Here is a 17352-nt window from a genome sequence, read left to right as displayed (position 1 = left end):
GGAAATTTTGCAGTAAATAAGACGAAGGCTATTTTTTATATGAAGGGATCATATAAATTGCTAAGAAACACAAAGATTTCAAAAGATAAATAGGTAAAAGCAATCTCATGAGAGGAACTGTCTCCATTTTAATTCTCAATTTAGACACTCTCCTGTAAATAAAAAGCAATAAACAGAATCACCTGTACTTAACTTTATTTTTTATACTGTTATAGGTGGGCAGGGGAGGGAAATAACATCCCTTGAAACAGTGAAAAATACAATTTTCTTCCATTTGCCAACATGATTTACATATATGTAGAGTGTTTTGGAATAGTATTTAGAGACTCACTTTTTGTTTTCCAGAGGTTTTTAAAAGTTTCTTACCTTTTAATTCTAAGACTCCAGGGGATACTGCTTAACTAAGTAGTAGTCCCAACAATGCATGAGCTATGCTGTGTTTGACTGTATATGTTAAGCTAAAGAACTAAGTAAAGAGCATTATTGTTTCGTTTTGTTTTTAAACTTGGATGTTCTTCCACTGTGTTGAAGAGTTTGAGTTTCAATATATGGGCTCAATAAAATGTGTATTGCCTTAGAGTAGCATAAATAGAAATTAAGGGGGGATATAGGCTTTGGTGTCAGATAGACCTGGAACTGAATGTCAGTTCTGCTGCTTTTCAGCTGTATGTCTCCTATCAAGTTAAAATACCTCTAAAAACCTGAGTTTCCTCATCTGTAGAATGAGATAACAGTAGTAATTATTTTATAGGATTAAATGAGACCATGCATATTAAATGTTTAGATAAGTGCCTAGCTTGTGGAAAAATTAATAATGGACAGCTGCTATTATTATTAATATTTTTTTCTCTCATCAAATTTTTACTTTATTTCTAATCTTTTAAGTGATTATATATATAAAGTGATTTTATACATTACATAAATTATATATATTATATATATTTTTTGTTTTTAACTTGATAATATACTTTTTTCAGAGTTTAACTTCTAGTAACTGCTACATAAAATCAAGCAAAATCTCTAATATGGAAACAGTTTCGCAGAGCAGATTAGAATCAGCCTATTATGCATTTGTTTGCTAGACTACTTTCTAGTTTGGTTTTTTAGTCTAGTAAGTTTCTTAGTTTTTCTGTAGAACCTGTTTATAAAATGAGAATAAAAATATTTTCTTCTTCAGTTGTTTGGAGGGTTATGTGAGTTTAGGTTTTTAAAACGTGATTTGAGGAGAGTTTTTTAAAAAAATTTAGTCTTTATTGGGTGTAAGATAAGCTCAAGGATGTATTATACAATGTGGAATATAGCCAATATTTTGTAATAACTGTAAATGGAAAGTAACCTTTAAAAATTGTATAAAAAATTTTAAAAATTAAAAAAAATTAGTTTTGAGAGTGTATCATCATCTGTGCCATTGTAAACACTTATGCAATTCAAGACAGTGTTCTAAGCACTTTTTCAGACTAACTTAATCCCTGTAGCAACCTGATGAGGTAGTTATGTACAGTAACTATACAAACTGCAGCACAGAGACGGCTAAGTAACTCACCCATAGTCATACACTAGTAAGTGACACAGTCAGGATCTAAACATAAATGTTGTAGCTTCAAAATCTGTGTATTTAAATTAACCACCAATACTACACTGCTTCAACCCTGTGTGTCCATTTAGCCATCTACTACTTTGGGTTTTATTTGGGGAGTTAGGGAACCAAAAATGGATAAATGATCTGGAGTGGTTTATAGTAGTCCTGAAGAATAGAGAGAGCGTAATTGAGGCCAGTGGTTAGTCATCCTCTTCACAGTTTTAGAAACGCTATGGTCTCTTGCTTCTCTTCTCTAAATCTTATAAGTTCCTCCCATGAGTTTTTCTATAGTATCTCAACTTCCTTGTATTATGTGACAGCATCTTAACCTCAGACTGCCTCTTTTCCCATAGTGCTTCATCTTAGAACAGGTTGGATGCCCCCATAATCTTTCAGAGTTTTCACATAGTGTTGTTTCTAACATCCTTCCTGTTGATGGTGGGAGTCAGGCTTCAGCAATGGTTACAGTCTTATATTAAATGACTCTTTATGCCTCGAAGGTCATTTAGGTCATTTATTCTTTGATTAATGAATTTTCCATTTCTTTCATCCTTTGCATCTTTATAAATTCCATTCTATATTAAAATATTCCTTCATATTGGTTACACAGGCCAGTGGGTGGACTTATCCATTGAAGGTCGTCTTGATGGCTTTTTCTTTCATTTCTTGTAACTTACAGTGCAATTAATGAAGGAAACTCTGCCAGGGATAAATCAGAAATAATTTGTGTTAAGCTTTAGAATATGTTCATGTGTTTATGTTTAAATATGAGTTTGGTAGATCTTGAAACTGCAAATCATACTAATCTCATAATGAAAATAATTTCAGCAAACATTTCATCATTATGTATACTACTTTGAGAGCAGAGATTTTTTTCTCATTATTCTATCTTTCCACCTTATTGAGACCAGCCTTATTGAGGTTAGTGTTCTTTTAAAAAGAAAAGTTACTGTACTAAAATTCAGTATATTTAATTATCAACTATTAAAGATGAAGATGATATCTTCTTCACTGAAAAAAATCACTCCAAAACAACTATCAAAATTCAAACGTCCCACTCCCTCCCCAAGGCCAGTATTTCTGTTATGAATTAGTGCTAGGTGGGAAGCAAGAAGAGAATAATTAGTTGAGGTTAGCAATTTCTAACTTCAACACAACTTGCCTTTTCAAAAATCCTGCTTCTTGGGAACTATACTCAATATGCTGTAATAACCTATAAGAGAAAAAAAATCTGAAAAATAACATATGATATTATATATATACACATATATATTATATATACAACTGAATCACTTTGCTGTACACCTGAAACTAGCATAACATTGTAAGTCAATTATACTTCAATAAAATAAAGCTTCTTGCAGGAGAAACCTTCAAGGAAGGGGATATAAACATTTACTCAGTTACATCAAAGAGAATAAAAGAGGTTTGAATTACTTACAGATGTGAAAGATTCCCCTCAACATTTGTTTTTTTCTTTTTGCTAGTAAGTTTTGAGTGTTAGTTTTCTGGAGAATAAACTTTAACTGCTTTTTTCCCCTTAAGCTTCTATAGATTAGAAAGCTATTTCTAACAATATATCTTGGTCTAAGTTCAGTTTTTGAACTTGACAAAGTACGTTAGTTATCCTAACGTTTTTGATTCCCTTTGATCTTCTCAAAACGTTGCATGTGTAGTTTGATTTCAATATGTATGTATTCTGTAACAGTACATGTGTAACCTTTAGCTGTTCAACTTTGCATCTTTTATGTATCCATTAGCTTACATTATAATTGCATGAGCATTTACTAATAAGATTAATTAGCAACGTTATTCTATAAATTCTGGACAGTGAAAACCACTCCTTGTTGGCCACACTTCTAAGACTGGCACCTGAATTCAAAGAATCACAGAATTGTTAAAAGATCTGCGTGATTCAAAGAGCCCTATGCATTGTTCTTATCAGACTCAAAGCTGTCTGATTTTGTGATAATGTAAATAAAAAGCTTTTTTTTTTTTTTTTTAAGAAAAATGATATAAAAGGCCTGGTGATAAAGAGTACTACCTCTTTCAGAAAACTCTTCTGAAAAATTGTTGTCATCCATCCGTCCATTTAAGTATTAAATTTTGTCAGGCTCCAGGACTGCTTTAGATACTGGGATGCAGCAGAGGAAAAAGAAAAAAGAAAAACAACAACAAGAAACTCTACTCATACAGCCTGCATTCTTGTAATAGATGGTGATAAATAAGTAAAATACATTACAAATTAGGTGATACATTCTATGCAGAAAAATAAAGCAGGGAAAGGGAATAGGAAGTGGGGAAACAACTTGAAATAGAGTGGTCAGGGTCTTTACTGAGAAGATGATGTTTTAAAAGTTCTCAGTGAGATGAGGAAACAAAACATACGCCCATGGCCGGAGCATTCTGGATTGGTGAGATTTAGAAGGTAAGAAAGTTAATAAGAAGAAATTACTGTGAATAAATCCTAGGTCTTATCTAATAACTTACAGTGAAAAAGTCAGAAGGGAGAAATTTTTTATTAAGTATAAAAAGAAAAATTACATTCTGCTTTTGAAATAACCTAATCCTGGGAAAGCCTACAGTTTATTCTCTTTTTTTGTAAATGGCACCATCATTTGAGCTTATTTATTCTTACCACTTAATAACTCCAATAGCCAGTCTATATCAAGTCCAGTATATTCTACCTTGTATCCCTCATGTCTCTCCCTTTCTAATTCTCAGCAACACTACTTTAGTTTGGGTTTTGTCATTTTTCTCCTGGATTATTGTAGTATCTTATTAATTCATCTTTTGTGGTTTTCCCCTAAGTGAATTTTTCTAACATAAAATTAACTTGCCATTTTTCTACAGTTTTTCAGTGCTTTTCTTAGCTTTCAGGATTAATCATGTTGCTTACTTTTTTTGAGTTTTATTTTACAAATCTGAAGAATGGAGTTAATATCCACTTCATGAAGATGTCATTAGGTTTAAATCAACACCTTAAATTACTCTATAGTACCTAAAATAATGCTTTACTGTTCCCTAGGATTTTGTTCTGTGTTCTCTTGTATTCTGCATGCTCTCACTGGCTTTAATTATCCAGTATATGTGGATGAGGTTCAGACGTTTCCGTAATATAGTACCACTTTCTTAAGCTTCTGGCCCACCTTTCTGGAACAAATCTATTTAGATGTCTCTAGGCAGCCTCAAACTCATCATGTCTAAACCTAACTCATTTCCTCTCCACCAAGCCAAGCATGTTATTGCTTTTCTAAAATTTATTGCCATTACCGTGATCTTTTATACAGTGTGTGATGTTGAAAACCTTGTAATCTCTATTTCTCTTCTTTGTTTGGTAATAAAATTGTATTGATTGATTACAATTCTCTAGTGCCTTTAAAATTTGCTAGTATGTATTTTACTCTCACTTGTCATATTAGGGGTGTTCATGGCCTCTCCTTGCCTATTGAAAAGCTTGTTTACTAACTCATTCTTGTCCTCTAGTCTCTTTCTCCTCCATACAGAAATCCATTCTTTGCACTGATAACCAGATTTATTCTTCAAAACAGAGACTTGATGATGTGATTCTTGTCTCAGAAACTTTTTTTTAAAGTCTGGATTAACTTTGTTCTAAATAATTAACACCTGGATCTAAAGATACAAAAATGCTAGCATTATACATCAGTACTTCCTGGAATATTATTTCAGAAAGATCATATCAGTAAATTTTTTTATTTCTAAATTTTTTATTGTGGTAAAATACACATATTGTAACATTTATCATCGTAACTGTTTTAAAGTATAGTTATATAGTTGGCCCTTTAACAACACAGGTTGGAACTGTGCAGGTCCACTTATACATGGATTTTTTTCAGTAAATATGTACTGCAGGATTCTTGGTTGGTTGAATCCAAGGATGCAGAGCCACATATATGGAGGGCCAACTGTAAAGTTATGCACAGATTTTCGAGTGCATGGGGGTCTGCATCCCTAACCCCCAGGTTGTTCAAGGTTTATCTGTACTTCATATAAGTGAAACCATACAATATTTATCTTTTGTGACTGACTTATTTCACTTAGCATAATGTCCTCAAGTTTCATTCATTTTGTAGCATATGTTAGACTTCCCTTCCTTTTAAAGGTTGAATAATATTCCACTGTATGTATATACCACATTCTATTGTGAATAATGCTGCTATGAACATGGGTATTCAAATGTCTATTTGAGACCCTGATTTCAGTTCCTTTGGGTATATACCCCAAAGTAGAATTGCTGTATCTTATGGTAATTCTATTTTTAATTTTTTGAGGAGCTGCCAAACTATTATCCTCAAGGGCTGTACCATTTTCTGTACTTAGTACACAAGGTCTCTAATTTCTCTACATTTTTGCCAACACTTATTGTTATATATGTATTTTTATAGTAACTTGTAGATGTGAGGTGGTATCTCACTTTAGTTTTGATTTCATTTCCCTAATGATAGTGATGTTAGGTACTCTTTTAATGTGCTTATTGGCCGATTGTATATCATTGGAGAAATGTCTGTTTTGAGTCCTGCCCCTTTTTGAATCAGGTTGTTTTGGGTTTTTGCTGTTGAGTTTTAGGAGTTCTCTATATATTCAGGGTATTAATTCCTTATGTCATAAACTTATGTTGCTCTCCAGTCCCCACAAAATAAAGTCCAAGAGATCTGGCTTGGCATTTAGAACCTGCTTTTCCCCTATCTCTAGCACACTGAACCCACACTTCCTATGTATTTTAATTCTGTTCATTTGCTATTTGCTTTACTTGGTATGCCTTCACCACTATCTTTTTTATGTAAGAAAGCTATCTCACTTTGTTTTCAAGCTCAGGTCAAGTATTTATAAAGCTTTTGACCTCAACTCTCCTATCTTACCTTGTACCCAAGAAATAGCTGATCCCTCATGTATGATCCCATGGCACTTTAAAAAAATTTACACTGGTAGTCCATGAATATATTCTTATAAAAACAAACAAGTACTATGTTGAGGTATGTTCCTGCTGTGCCTGCTTTCTGGAGAGTTTTTATTATAAATGGATGTTGAATTTTATCAAAAGCTTTTTCTGCATCTATTGACATGATCTGTGGTTTTTATTCTTCAGTTTGTTAATGTGATGTATCACATTGATTGATTTGTGGATATTGAAAAATCCTTGCATCTGTGGAATAAATCCCACTTGATCATGTTGTATGATCCTTTTAATGTATTGTTGGATTTGGTCTGCTAGTGTTTTGTTGAGTATTTTTGCATCTGTGTTCATCAGTGATATTGGCCTGTAATTTTCCTTTTGTGTGATATCTTTGTCTGGTTTTGGTATCAGGGCGTTGGTGGCCTCATAGAGTGAGTTTGGAAGTGTTCCTTCCTCTGCAATTTTTTGGAATAGTTTCAGAAGGATAGGTGTTAACTCTTCTCTAAATGTTTGGTAGAATTCACCTGTGAAGCCATCTGGTCCTGGAATTTCATTTTTGGGGAGTTTTTAAATTACTGATTCAGTTTCAGTACTGGTGATTGGTCTGTTCATATTTTCTATTTCTTCTTGGTTCAGTCTTGAGTGATTATACCTTTCTAAGGATTTGGCCATTTTTTCTAGGTGGTCCATTTTATTGGCATATAGTTGTTTGTAGTAGTCTCTTATTATCCTTTGTATTTCTGTGGTGTTGGTTGTAACTTCTCCTTTTTCATTCCTGATTTTATTGATTTGGGACCTATATTACAAACCAACAGCTAATATCATCCTCAGTGGTGAAAAAGCTGAAAGCATTTCCTCTAAGACCAGGAACAAGACAAGGGTACCCACAGTTGCCACTTTTATTCAACATAGTATTGGAAGTCCTAGCCACATCAGTCAGAGAAGAAAAAGAAATAAAAGGAATCCAAATTGGAAAAGAAGTAAAGCTGTCACTGTTGGCAGGTGATATGATACTATACGTAGAAAATCCTAAAGATGCCACCAGAAGACTACCAAAGCTCATCAGTGAGTTTGGTAAGGTTGCAGGACAGAAAAGTAATATACAGAAATCTGTTGCATTTCTATACACTAACAATGAACTATCAGATAAATTAAGGAAACAGTCTGATTTACCATCACATCAAAATGAATAAAATACCTAGGAATAAACCTACCTAAGGAGGCAAAAGACCTGTACTCAGAAAATTGTAAGATACTGATGAAAGAAATCGAAGATGACTCAGATGGAAAGATATACCATGTTCTTGGATTGGAATAATCAATATTGTTAAAATGACCATACTACCCAAGGCAATCTACAGGTTCAGTTCAATCCCTATCAGAATACCAATGACATTTCCCACAAAAGTAGAACAAATAATTTTAAAATTTGTATGGAAACACAGAAGACTCCAAATATCTAAAACAATCTAGAGAATGAAGAACAAAGCAGGAAGAATCACATTCCCTGTCTTCAGACTGTACTACAAAGCTACAGTAATCAAAACAGTATGGTACTGGCACAAAAACAGACACACATATCAATGGAACAGGATAGAGAGCCCAGAAATAAATCCACAAACTTATACGCAATTAATCTGACAAAGGAGGCAAGAATATACAATGGAGAAAAGACATTCTCTTCAGTAAGTGGTGCTGGGTAAGCTGGACAGCTGCATGTTAAAGAATGAAATTAGAACATTCTCCAACACCATATACAAAAATAAACTCAAAATGGATCAAAGACCTAATGTAAGGCTGTATACTATAAAACTCCTAGAGGAAAACTTAGGCAGAACACTCTGACATAAATCACAGCAATATTTTTTTGAATCCGTCTCCTAAAGCAAAGGAAACAAAAGCAAAAATAAACAAATGGGACCTAATTAAACCCAAAAGCTTTTGCACAGCAAGACGCAGGAATAAAGACGCAGATGTAAAGAATGGACTTGAGGACATGGGGAGGGAGAAGGGTAAGCTGGGACGAAGTGAGAGAGTGGCATGGACATATATATACTACCAAATGTAAAATAGATAGCTAGTGGGAAGCAGCCACATAGCACAGGGAGATCAGCTCAGTGCTTTGTGACCACCTAAACGGGTGGGATAGGGAGGGTGGGAGGCAGATGCAAGAGGGGGAGGAGATATGGGGATATATGTATATGTATATCTGATTCATTTGTTATAAAGCAGAAACTAACACACCATTGTAAAGCAATTATACTCCAATAAAGATGTTAAAAAAAATAAAAGCTTTCTGCACAGCAAGGGAAACCATTGACAAAACAAAAAGACAACCTACTGAATGGGAGAAAATATTTGCAAACAACATGACCGATAAGGGATTAATATTCAGCATACATTAACAGTTCATATAACTCAACATCAAAAAAACAAACAACCCAATTAAAAAATGGGCAGAAGATCCGAATAGACATTTTTCTGAAGAGGAAATGCAGATGGTCAACGGACACATGTAAAGAGGCTCAACATTGCTAATTATCAGGGAAATGCAAATCAGAACCACAGTGAGATATCACCTCACGCCTGTCAGAATGGCCATCATAAAAAAAGAACATGAATAACAAGTCTTGTCAAGGATGTGGAGAAAAGGGAAGTCTCGTGCACTGTTGGTGTGACTGTAAATCAGTGCAGTCACTGTGGAAAACCGTATTTTTAGTCAAAAGACTAAAAATAGAACTACCATATGACTTAGCAATTCTACTCCTGGGTATATGTCAAAAAAAGACTAAAAACACTAATTTGAAAAGATACATGCACCCCAGTGTTACTAGCAGCATTATTTGCAATTATCAATATGTGGAAGCAACCTAAGTGTCTATCAACAGATGAATGGATAAAGAAGAATTGGTGTATATACATATATACAATGGAATACTACTCAGCCATAAAAAGGAATGAAATTTTGCCATTTGCAGCACCATGGATGGACTTGGAGGGCATTATGCTAAGTGAAATAAGCCAGTCAGAGAAAGACAAATACTGTGTATCACTTCTATGTGGAATCTAAAAAATACAACAAACGAGTGAATATAACAAAAGAGAAGTAGACTCACAGATACAGAGAACAAGCTAGTGGTTACCATTGAGGGGAGGGGCAATACAGGGGTGAGAGAGTAGTAGTACAAACTATTGAGTGTAAGATAGGCTGCAAGGATATGTTGTACAACAACAGGGGATGTATCTAGTATTTTGTAACAACTGTAAATAGAAGGTAACCTTTAAAAATTGTATTAAAAAGCACACAAATAATGAGAGACATAAAAAGTAAGAAGTGAAATTGTGAACCTTGTCTGCTTTTTCAGATTCCAGTCTCATTTCACTCTCCAGTTAGCTTTATATCTTCTGAGTAAATAAATACCTAAGAGTTGAGTTGCTGGGGCATATCACATGTCTAGTGATTTTAGGTTGGATCATGGGCATTGTATTAGATATCAAGTGTCTGATTTTCATTCTTTTGCTTTAAAGAATGTTGAGGTTCGTTTTGGATGGCAGTTAAGTTGGAGAGCTTCTTGATCCTTTTGAAGCTTGTTTATGTATTTTTAGGGTAGGTTCAACCTTTAGTGTAGACTAGCTTAGCCCTTCTGAGCTCTCTGCTAATGTCCTGGGTCTTTAATGAGGTCTCTTTTATGTGGTTAGAACTGGAATGTCTCTCAGCCCTATATGAACGGTACAGCTTAAAACTCTGGTAGTTATTCTTTGGCTGACCTTGTGGGGTTTCACCATATATATGCATAGCTTAGTATTCAGCAAGACTTAAGGGGAATCCCTTAAGCTCTAGGTTTCTAGAGCTCTTTCTCTGTATCTCTCACCTCTCTTGTACTCTGTTCCACAAATAGCTGCTTCTGCTTCCCTGAACTTTAATCTTTTTCTCCTCAGCGTAACAAGACTGCCATATTATGCTTGTGTCTTCCCACCATACATGGTAGTCTAGAAAGTGACTTCTATCAGAAAACCTTGTTTGTCTCCCTTCACTCAGGATTATAGTCCTGTGCTGCCTGTTATGCAGTGTCTGAATATGGTTGTTTTATATATTTTGCCCAGTTTTTTGTTTGTTTGTTTGTTTCTTGAGGGCTAATTTGGCACCAGTTTTCTGTTAGTATAGTAATAACGTGACTGATGACCACCTATGTGTCCATCAGTCAGCTTGAACAATTTTCAGTCTTTATTCTCTGAGTATGTTTTAGCACATTCAAGATATCATAATTTTATTTCATGCCCAAATACTTTCATTATTGATACTCTGGTAAACAATTAGGTTGACTGAAAATGATGAAACAGGAGGTATGGAGTTTGATGAAAGAAACCATCCTGAGCCTTTCCAGAACTATGGTCGGAGAACCAAAGCCTTTTGGTCCAGAATTCACCTAGAATTGCCAGAACTTCCTGGATCAAGCCTAATACATTCCAGAATCATTTTAAAATTTGATAACCTGAGTTGTAAGAGAGTAGATCTTGAAAGTTCTTATCACAAGGGGAAAAAAATTGTAACTGTGAGGTGTTGGATGTTAACTAATCTTATTGTGGTAATCATTTTACAGTGTATACATATTGCAAATCATTTTGTTGTGCACCTTAAGCTCATACAGTGTTCTATGTCAATTACACCTCAAGAAACTGGAAAAAAAATGTGAAAATCTGGAATGAGATTTTTTTTCATCATCATCAAACACTTATTGTATGCTTTACTATCATTTGTAAGGCACTGGCTATTCTGTTGCTGAAAAGGTATAAGATGCTAATGAAGAGAGACATATTTAAAATTAATGGCAATATGCAGTGGCAAATGCCAAGTGAATGAACATCCCTAAAGGTGGTAATAGCATTTCAGGGGAAAATACTTGAGTTGTCAGGGAAAGGTTTGTAGATAAGGAGATTTGAGCTATACTTGGAAGGAAAGATAGGCCTTAGGGTAAGTTATGTTGCTAGGAAAAACACTGTATAGTTAGCTATACTTCTGAAATTCCTATCCCATTTCCCTGTGTCGTGCACTGCTCGCCCCACCCCCAGCACCACCAAATCCATCAGATTATCTGCTATGTTATTGTTTTCTTTTCTTTTCTTTTCTTTTTTTTTTTTTTTTGCGGTATGTGGGCCTCGCGCTGTTGTGGCCTCTCCCGTTGCGGAGCACAGGCTCTGGACGCGCAGGCTCAACAGCCATGGCTCACGGGCCCAGCCGCTCCGCGGCATGTGGGATCTTCCCGGACCGGGGCACGAACCCGTGTCCCCTGCATCGGCAGGCGGGCTCTCAACCACTGCGCCACCAGGGAAGCCCTGTTATTGTTTTCTTTAGCTGGCACTTAAAGTATTTGAGATTTCTTGCACACTAGACTTTGTTGAAATCAATGCCTGTTGAATTTAATTGCATAGTGACAGTTTTCTGTATCATCTTGTTTAGCCCTCCAAAGCATACTTGACATATATATTAAAGGCAATTTTTTCTCTTTTAAGACTTCTTTGTAATTTTTATGATACATTTTTGAGTACTGTAGTTTGCTTTTTATTTTTATCAATTTAGTGGGAAACTACTCCCTCCTCAAGGCTATGGGAAGTTTGACTAGTAGTTGAGCTACCCCTCATTTCATTTTTCATTGCCCTTTGGGGGCTGTTCATTGACATGAATGCATTGCATTCATTAGAATGGAAAGCTAGGAAACTTTGCTGTTTTAAAAAATAAATTTATTTTTATTTTTGGCTGTGTTGGGTCTTCATTGCTGTGCGTGGCTTTCTCTAGTTAATGGCGAGTGGGGGCTACTCTTTGTTGCAGTGCACGGGCTTCTCATTGTGGTGTCTTCTCTTGTTGCGGAGCACGGGCTCTAGGCACGCGGGCTTCAGTAGTCGTGGCATGCGGGCTCAGTAGTCGTGGCTCTCGGGCTCTAGAGCACATGCTCAGTAGTTGTGGCACGCAGGCTTAGTTGCTCTGCAGCATACGGGATCTTCCCGGACCAGGGCTTGAACCCGTGCCCCCTGTTTTGGCAGGTGGATTCTTAACCACTGGCACCACCAGGGAAGCCTGGAAACTGCTTTTAATTCATGAAAAATACATCAGTAAAACAAAACTCTTAAACTGGCTTAATTTCATTTTCCCTACTTTCTTATGATATTGGACTTAATATTACTACCTCTGATAAATATATAGCAGTTTAGAGATGTGGAGAAGAGAATGGCATTTGAAATTAGAGCCACATGGGTTTCAGTCTGGGCTCTACTTTTTATAGGCAATAACTTTGGAAAAGCTGCTTGATCAGTTACTTTCTATGTTTTTGTGCATCTATAAAATGAGAACAATGAGTTAGTACGTTCTTAGTAAGTTGCAGTTGTTGTCTAGGTTGACTTTTGAATTATTAAACATAATCTGCTTCCACTGGATATTTAAGACAATTTGTGTGTGTTCAGGAAAGAAGGAAATTCAAGTTCACTAAATACATGGATTCTCTTATAACCCATTTATTTCTCTAAGGTCAGTAGTAATGTCCCCTCTTTCATTTCTGATTTTAGTGAGTTGAGTCTTCCTTTCTTTTTTCCTTAGGTTTTTCAATTTTGTTGATGTTTTCAAAGAACTACCTTTGCTTTGCTTGATTTTCTCTATTGTTTTCCCATTCTCTGTTTTTTGTTCATATCCACTCCAGTCTTTATATGCTTCCTTCTGCTAGTTTTGAGTTAAGTTTGCTCTTTTTCTAGATCCTTTTAAGGTGAAAGTTAGGTTATGGATTTGAGATTTTTCTTCTTTTTTGGTGCAAGCATTTTAGCTGTAAATTTTCCTCTGATCACTGCATTCACTGCCTCCTATGCTGTTTTGTTTTCATTTTCATTAGTCTCAAAGTATTTTCTAATTTTCCTTTTGGTCTTTTCTTTGACCTATTGGCTGTCTCAGAGGTGTTATTTAATTTCCACATATTTGTGAATTTTCTAGTTTTCCTTCTGTTACTGCTATCTAGTTTCATTTCATTGTGGTCAGAGAAGATAATTTCAATCTTTTTAAATTTATTGAGGCATTTTGGTGGCCTAACATGTTCTATCCTAGAGAATGTTTCATGTACATTTGCGAAAGAAATGTGTATTCTGCTGTTACTGGGTAGAGTTTGGTATACATCTTAGGTCTGAGTGGTTTATAATGTTCAGACTCTCTGTTTCCTTACTAATCTTCTGTCTAGTTGTTCTATGCATTATTGAAAGTGGGATATTGTCCATTCGTTACTTTAGAACTATTGTCTAGTCGTTACTTTAGAACTATTTCTCCCTTCAGTTGCTTCAGTATTTGCTTCATGTGTTTTGGGACTCTGTTGTTACATGTGTTATCTGTTTATAATTGTTATATCTTCTTGCTGGATTGACACTTTCATCAATATATAATGTCCTTTATCTCTTGTAACAATTTTTGATTTAAAGTATTTTGTCAAATATTACTGTAACCACTAAGCTCTTAGTTATACAATTTGCATGGAGTATCTTTTTTCATCCTTTCACTTTCAACTTATTTGTTTCTTTTGATCTAAACTGAGTTTCTTATAGAAAACTTAGAAATGGAATCATATGTTTTTTTAATCTATTCTGACAATGTGTCTTTTAATTGAAGTGTTTAATCCATTTACATTTAAAATAATTGCTGATAAGGAAGAACTTCTGCCATTTTGCTATTTGCTCTCTGTGTGTCGTACCTTTTTTGTTCCTCAGTTCCTTCATTACTGTCTTCTTTTGTGTTTAATTTTGATTCCTTTTTCATTTCCTTTTCTCTGTATATTTCAGGTTTCTTTAGTGGTTATCTTGGGATTATGTAGCACCTTACACTTACAACAACCTAGATTGGATTAATAACAACTTGGTTTCAGTAACGAAACTATATTCCTCTACATCTTCATCCTTCCCCTTTTATGTTCTTATTGTCACACATTACATCATTATACATTGTGTGCCCATAATGTAGATTTAGAATTATCTTTTCATTCATTAGTCTTTTAAATCATATAGTTAAAAAGGTGGATTTCCAAATCAAAAATACAATATTGGTGGCTTTATATTCACCTATGTAGTTACCTTTACTGGTGTTCTTTATTTTTTTCATATGGCTCTTGATTACTGTTTAGTGTTCTCTCATTTCAACCTGAAGGACTCCCTTTAGTGTTTCTTGTAGTTCAGATCTGCTTGTGACAAAATCCCTCAACTTTTGTTTATCTGAAAATCTCTTAATTTCTCCTTTATTTTTGAAGGATAGTTTTTCTAGTTAAAGAATTCTTAGTTAACTTTTTTTTTGTCTTCCAGCATTTGCATTGTCATCCCACTGCCCCTGTCCTCCACGGTTTCTGATGAGAAATTGGCTGCTAATGTTATTGAGGATCCCTTGTATATGATGAGTCACTTCTCTTGTTGCTTTCAAGGTTCTCTTTGTCTTTCAGTAGTTTGAATACGATGTATCTTGGTATGCATCTTTTTGAATTTATCCTTCTTGGGAGTTTGCTAAGCTTCTTGGATGGTTAGATTCATGTTTCTATTAGATTTGGGACATTTTCAACCATTATTTCTTCAAATATTCTTCCTGCCTCTTCCTCTTACCTTGCCTTTGGGACTCCCATTATATTTATGTTGGTATGTATGGTGGTATCCCACAGTCTCTTAAGCTGTGTTCATTTTCCTTCATTCTTTTTTCTTCCTACTCCTCAGACTACATAGTTAATAAAATCACTCATGAATAATAATCACAAACTATTAATTTGTTGGGGTTTACTGGACCACAGTCTAACAACTCCCAATTATTTGATGTGGTATACAGTTGACCCTTGAACAACATGGGTTTGAACTGTGCAGCTCCCCTTATGCACTTTTTTTTTTTTTTAGTAAACACAAATAGTGCAACATGATGCACGGTTGGTAGAATCTGTGAATGCAGAACCACAGATAAAGAGGACTGACTGTGGGACTTGATCATCAGCGGATTTTGGTATGCATGGTGGGTCCTGAAAACAATCCCCTGCACACACCAAGGGCCAGTTGTACTGTTTAAGTCAGCATAGGCTAAGTCCCTGCGGTAGAGGATAAAAGCAGAGCATTGTGTACCAAGTGTTGGCTCTTTAAAGTCTCTGCCCAGAAATGACAGAAGTCACTTCCCCTTGTGTTTTATAGGCCAAAGTAAGTCACATGGCCATACCTAATTTTAAGTGGTGAGGAAAGCACAGTTCTATGTACCCAAGAATGAAGAATATATTATGTTTCAATAGCTTGAATGACAACCAGGTATGCATACAATGTGATTGTATCTGTCTGTCTCTGAGAAGTCTCTGTTAATGACTGGGAACTATAATTCTCAATATGTTTTTATCATATCCCTTCATAAAAGCTTATGATAAAATTGTCTGAAAAGACATTTCTACTGCCACTGCTAGTAGATGCCTTTGTGTACTCTTAGTAACAGTCTCCTAATTAATTTACAGACTGCTCCCTCCCCACTCTATCACCAATCCATTCTTTAGCATTCACTGTAATATTTCTTTATGTACACAAAGGTTATTATTAGTCTCTTTAACTCTAGTAGTTTTCAGTTTAACTCCTTCACTTACTAGCTCTGTGACCATAAACAAAATTCTTAATAATAAACTGAAGCTTCAGTTTCTTTTCTGGAAAAATACAGATAATAATGCCTGACTCAAAGGATTATAATCAATCAATTGACATAATGTGTGCAGAACGTTTTGTACACTCATACTTGGTAACTGCTCAATTTATTGCTTTTTTTCTTCCTGGCATTCAGTGCTCTTCATAGTTTGGCTCTCCCTTACAAAAATCTGATGCAATACTCTCAAATTACTGTTGAACTATAAGTAATAATATTTTTGATCAGAAAGTTAGATTTTTTTGTTAATGTAATTTTTAACAGTTTACTGCATTTTAGTATGTTTGGAGGAAGGGGTGGAAATTATACTGTGAAGTTTATCTCCTAATTTTATAATGGAAGTCATTAAGAAGTCAGGATTTACTTAAATTTGCTATAAAATTCTTACAATACTTTGAGCTCTAATAAATGATAGTATCTATATAAAGGAAAATAGTTTCCAGTTTCAAGATGGGTAATGAGGTTTCCACCTTTTTCTTGAAAATCACCAACAGAACAAAAAGTTGAAATACTGTTTTCATCTTTAATGAGAGCTGGAGGTATCTCTAACCCATGACCTAAAAATTGGATGAGAAAAAATAGATGACTTAGGAAGAATATCAAACCTGAGAGCCTAAGGTTACATATATGATATTGATGAAAAGCAACTTGTTTGATCTGCAAAACCCTAGAATGGCTCAGGCACTAGTACCACAGAATATAGGAGTGAACCAGGAGCCATAAATGGGGATTGTTTCAAAAATCTGAATAAGGAATAGGATTTCTATGTTCTCACCTCACAGGAGACAGGATGGGGATTGTTTCAAAAATCTGAGTAAGGAATAGGATTTCTATGTTCTCACCTCACAGGAGACAGGATGTCTGATTAAACCAGAGGGATTCCAGACACAGAGTAGGGCAAGGATGAGATGCTAAACTGAAGATGGGGACTAAGTGAAAGTTGTACTGAACAATAGGATGTCAAGCTTTCTTCCCCTGCTTGGCTCCAGACTTCTGGCTTCTGTACTTGATTGAGGGATTCTTCCTAGGGAAATTAAATCACTCCAGATGAATGACCCAACAGCCTCTCATATTGGAAGACCTCAAACAAAAATGCCTCCCCTGAGGTCCACCAGTTGACAACCCAACTTGAACACATAGAGCTTATAATTAGTTTTTTCTCATTAACCTCTTGAACATGAAGAAAGATGTTAT

General features: G+C 35.1%; 1 protein-coding gene across 7 annotated transcripts in view; it reads left to right on the top strand.

Annotated features, from left to right (window-relative positions):
- The window catches only part of RIC1 (RIC1 homolog, RAB6A GEF complex partner 1), a 144356-nt gene that overhangs the window by 64986 nt on the left and 62018 nt on the right, over window positions 1-17352 (top strand). Inside the window, exon 1 of one of the 7 annotated variants that reach the window (XM_081236807.1) lies at window positions 15390-15489. The exons of 5 other annotated variants lie outside the window; for them this stretch is intronic. Coding sequence is in view for 1 of the 2 variants with exons in the window: in XM_081236806.1 (XP_081092932.1) it covers window positions 15772-15782 (11 nt within the window). In the remaining variant the exon portion in view is untranslated. Of the gene's footprint in view, window positions 1-15389; window positions 15490-15678; window positions 15783-17352 lie in introns of those variants that run through there. One more of the 7 variants, XM_081236806.1, reaches the window with a different exon arrangement.

This window comes from Mesoplodon bidens (assembly GCF_964165515.1).
Source record: "Mesoplodon bidens genome assembly, chromosome: 6".
Lineage (NCBI taxonomy): Eukaryota > Metazoa > Chordata > Mammalia > Artiodactyla > Ziphiidae > Mesoplodon > Mesoplodon bidens.
This window is presented reverse-complemented; position numbering and strand designations above follow the sequence as displayed.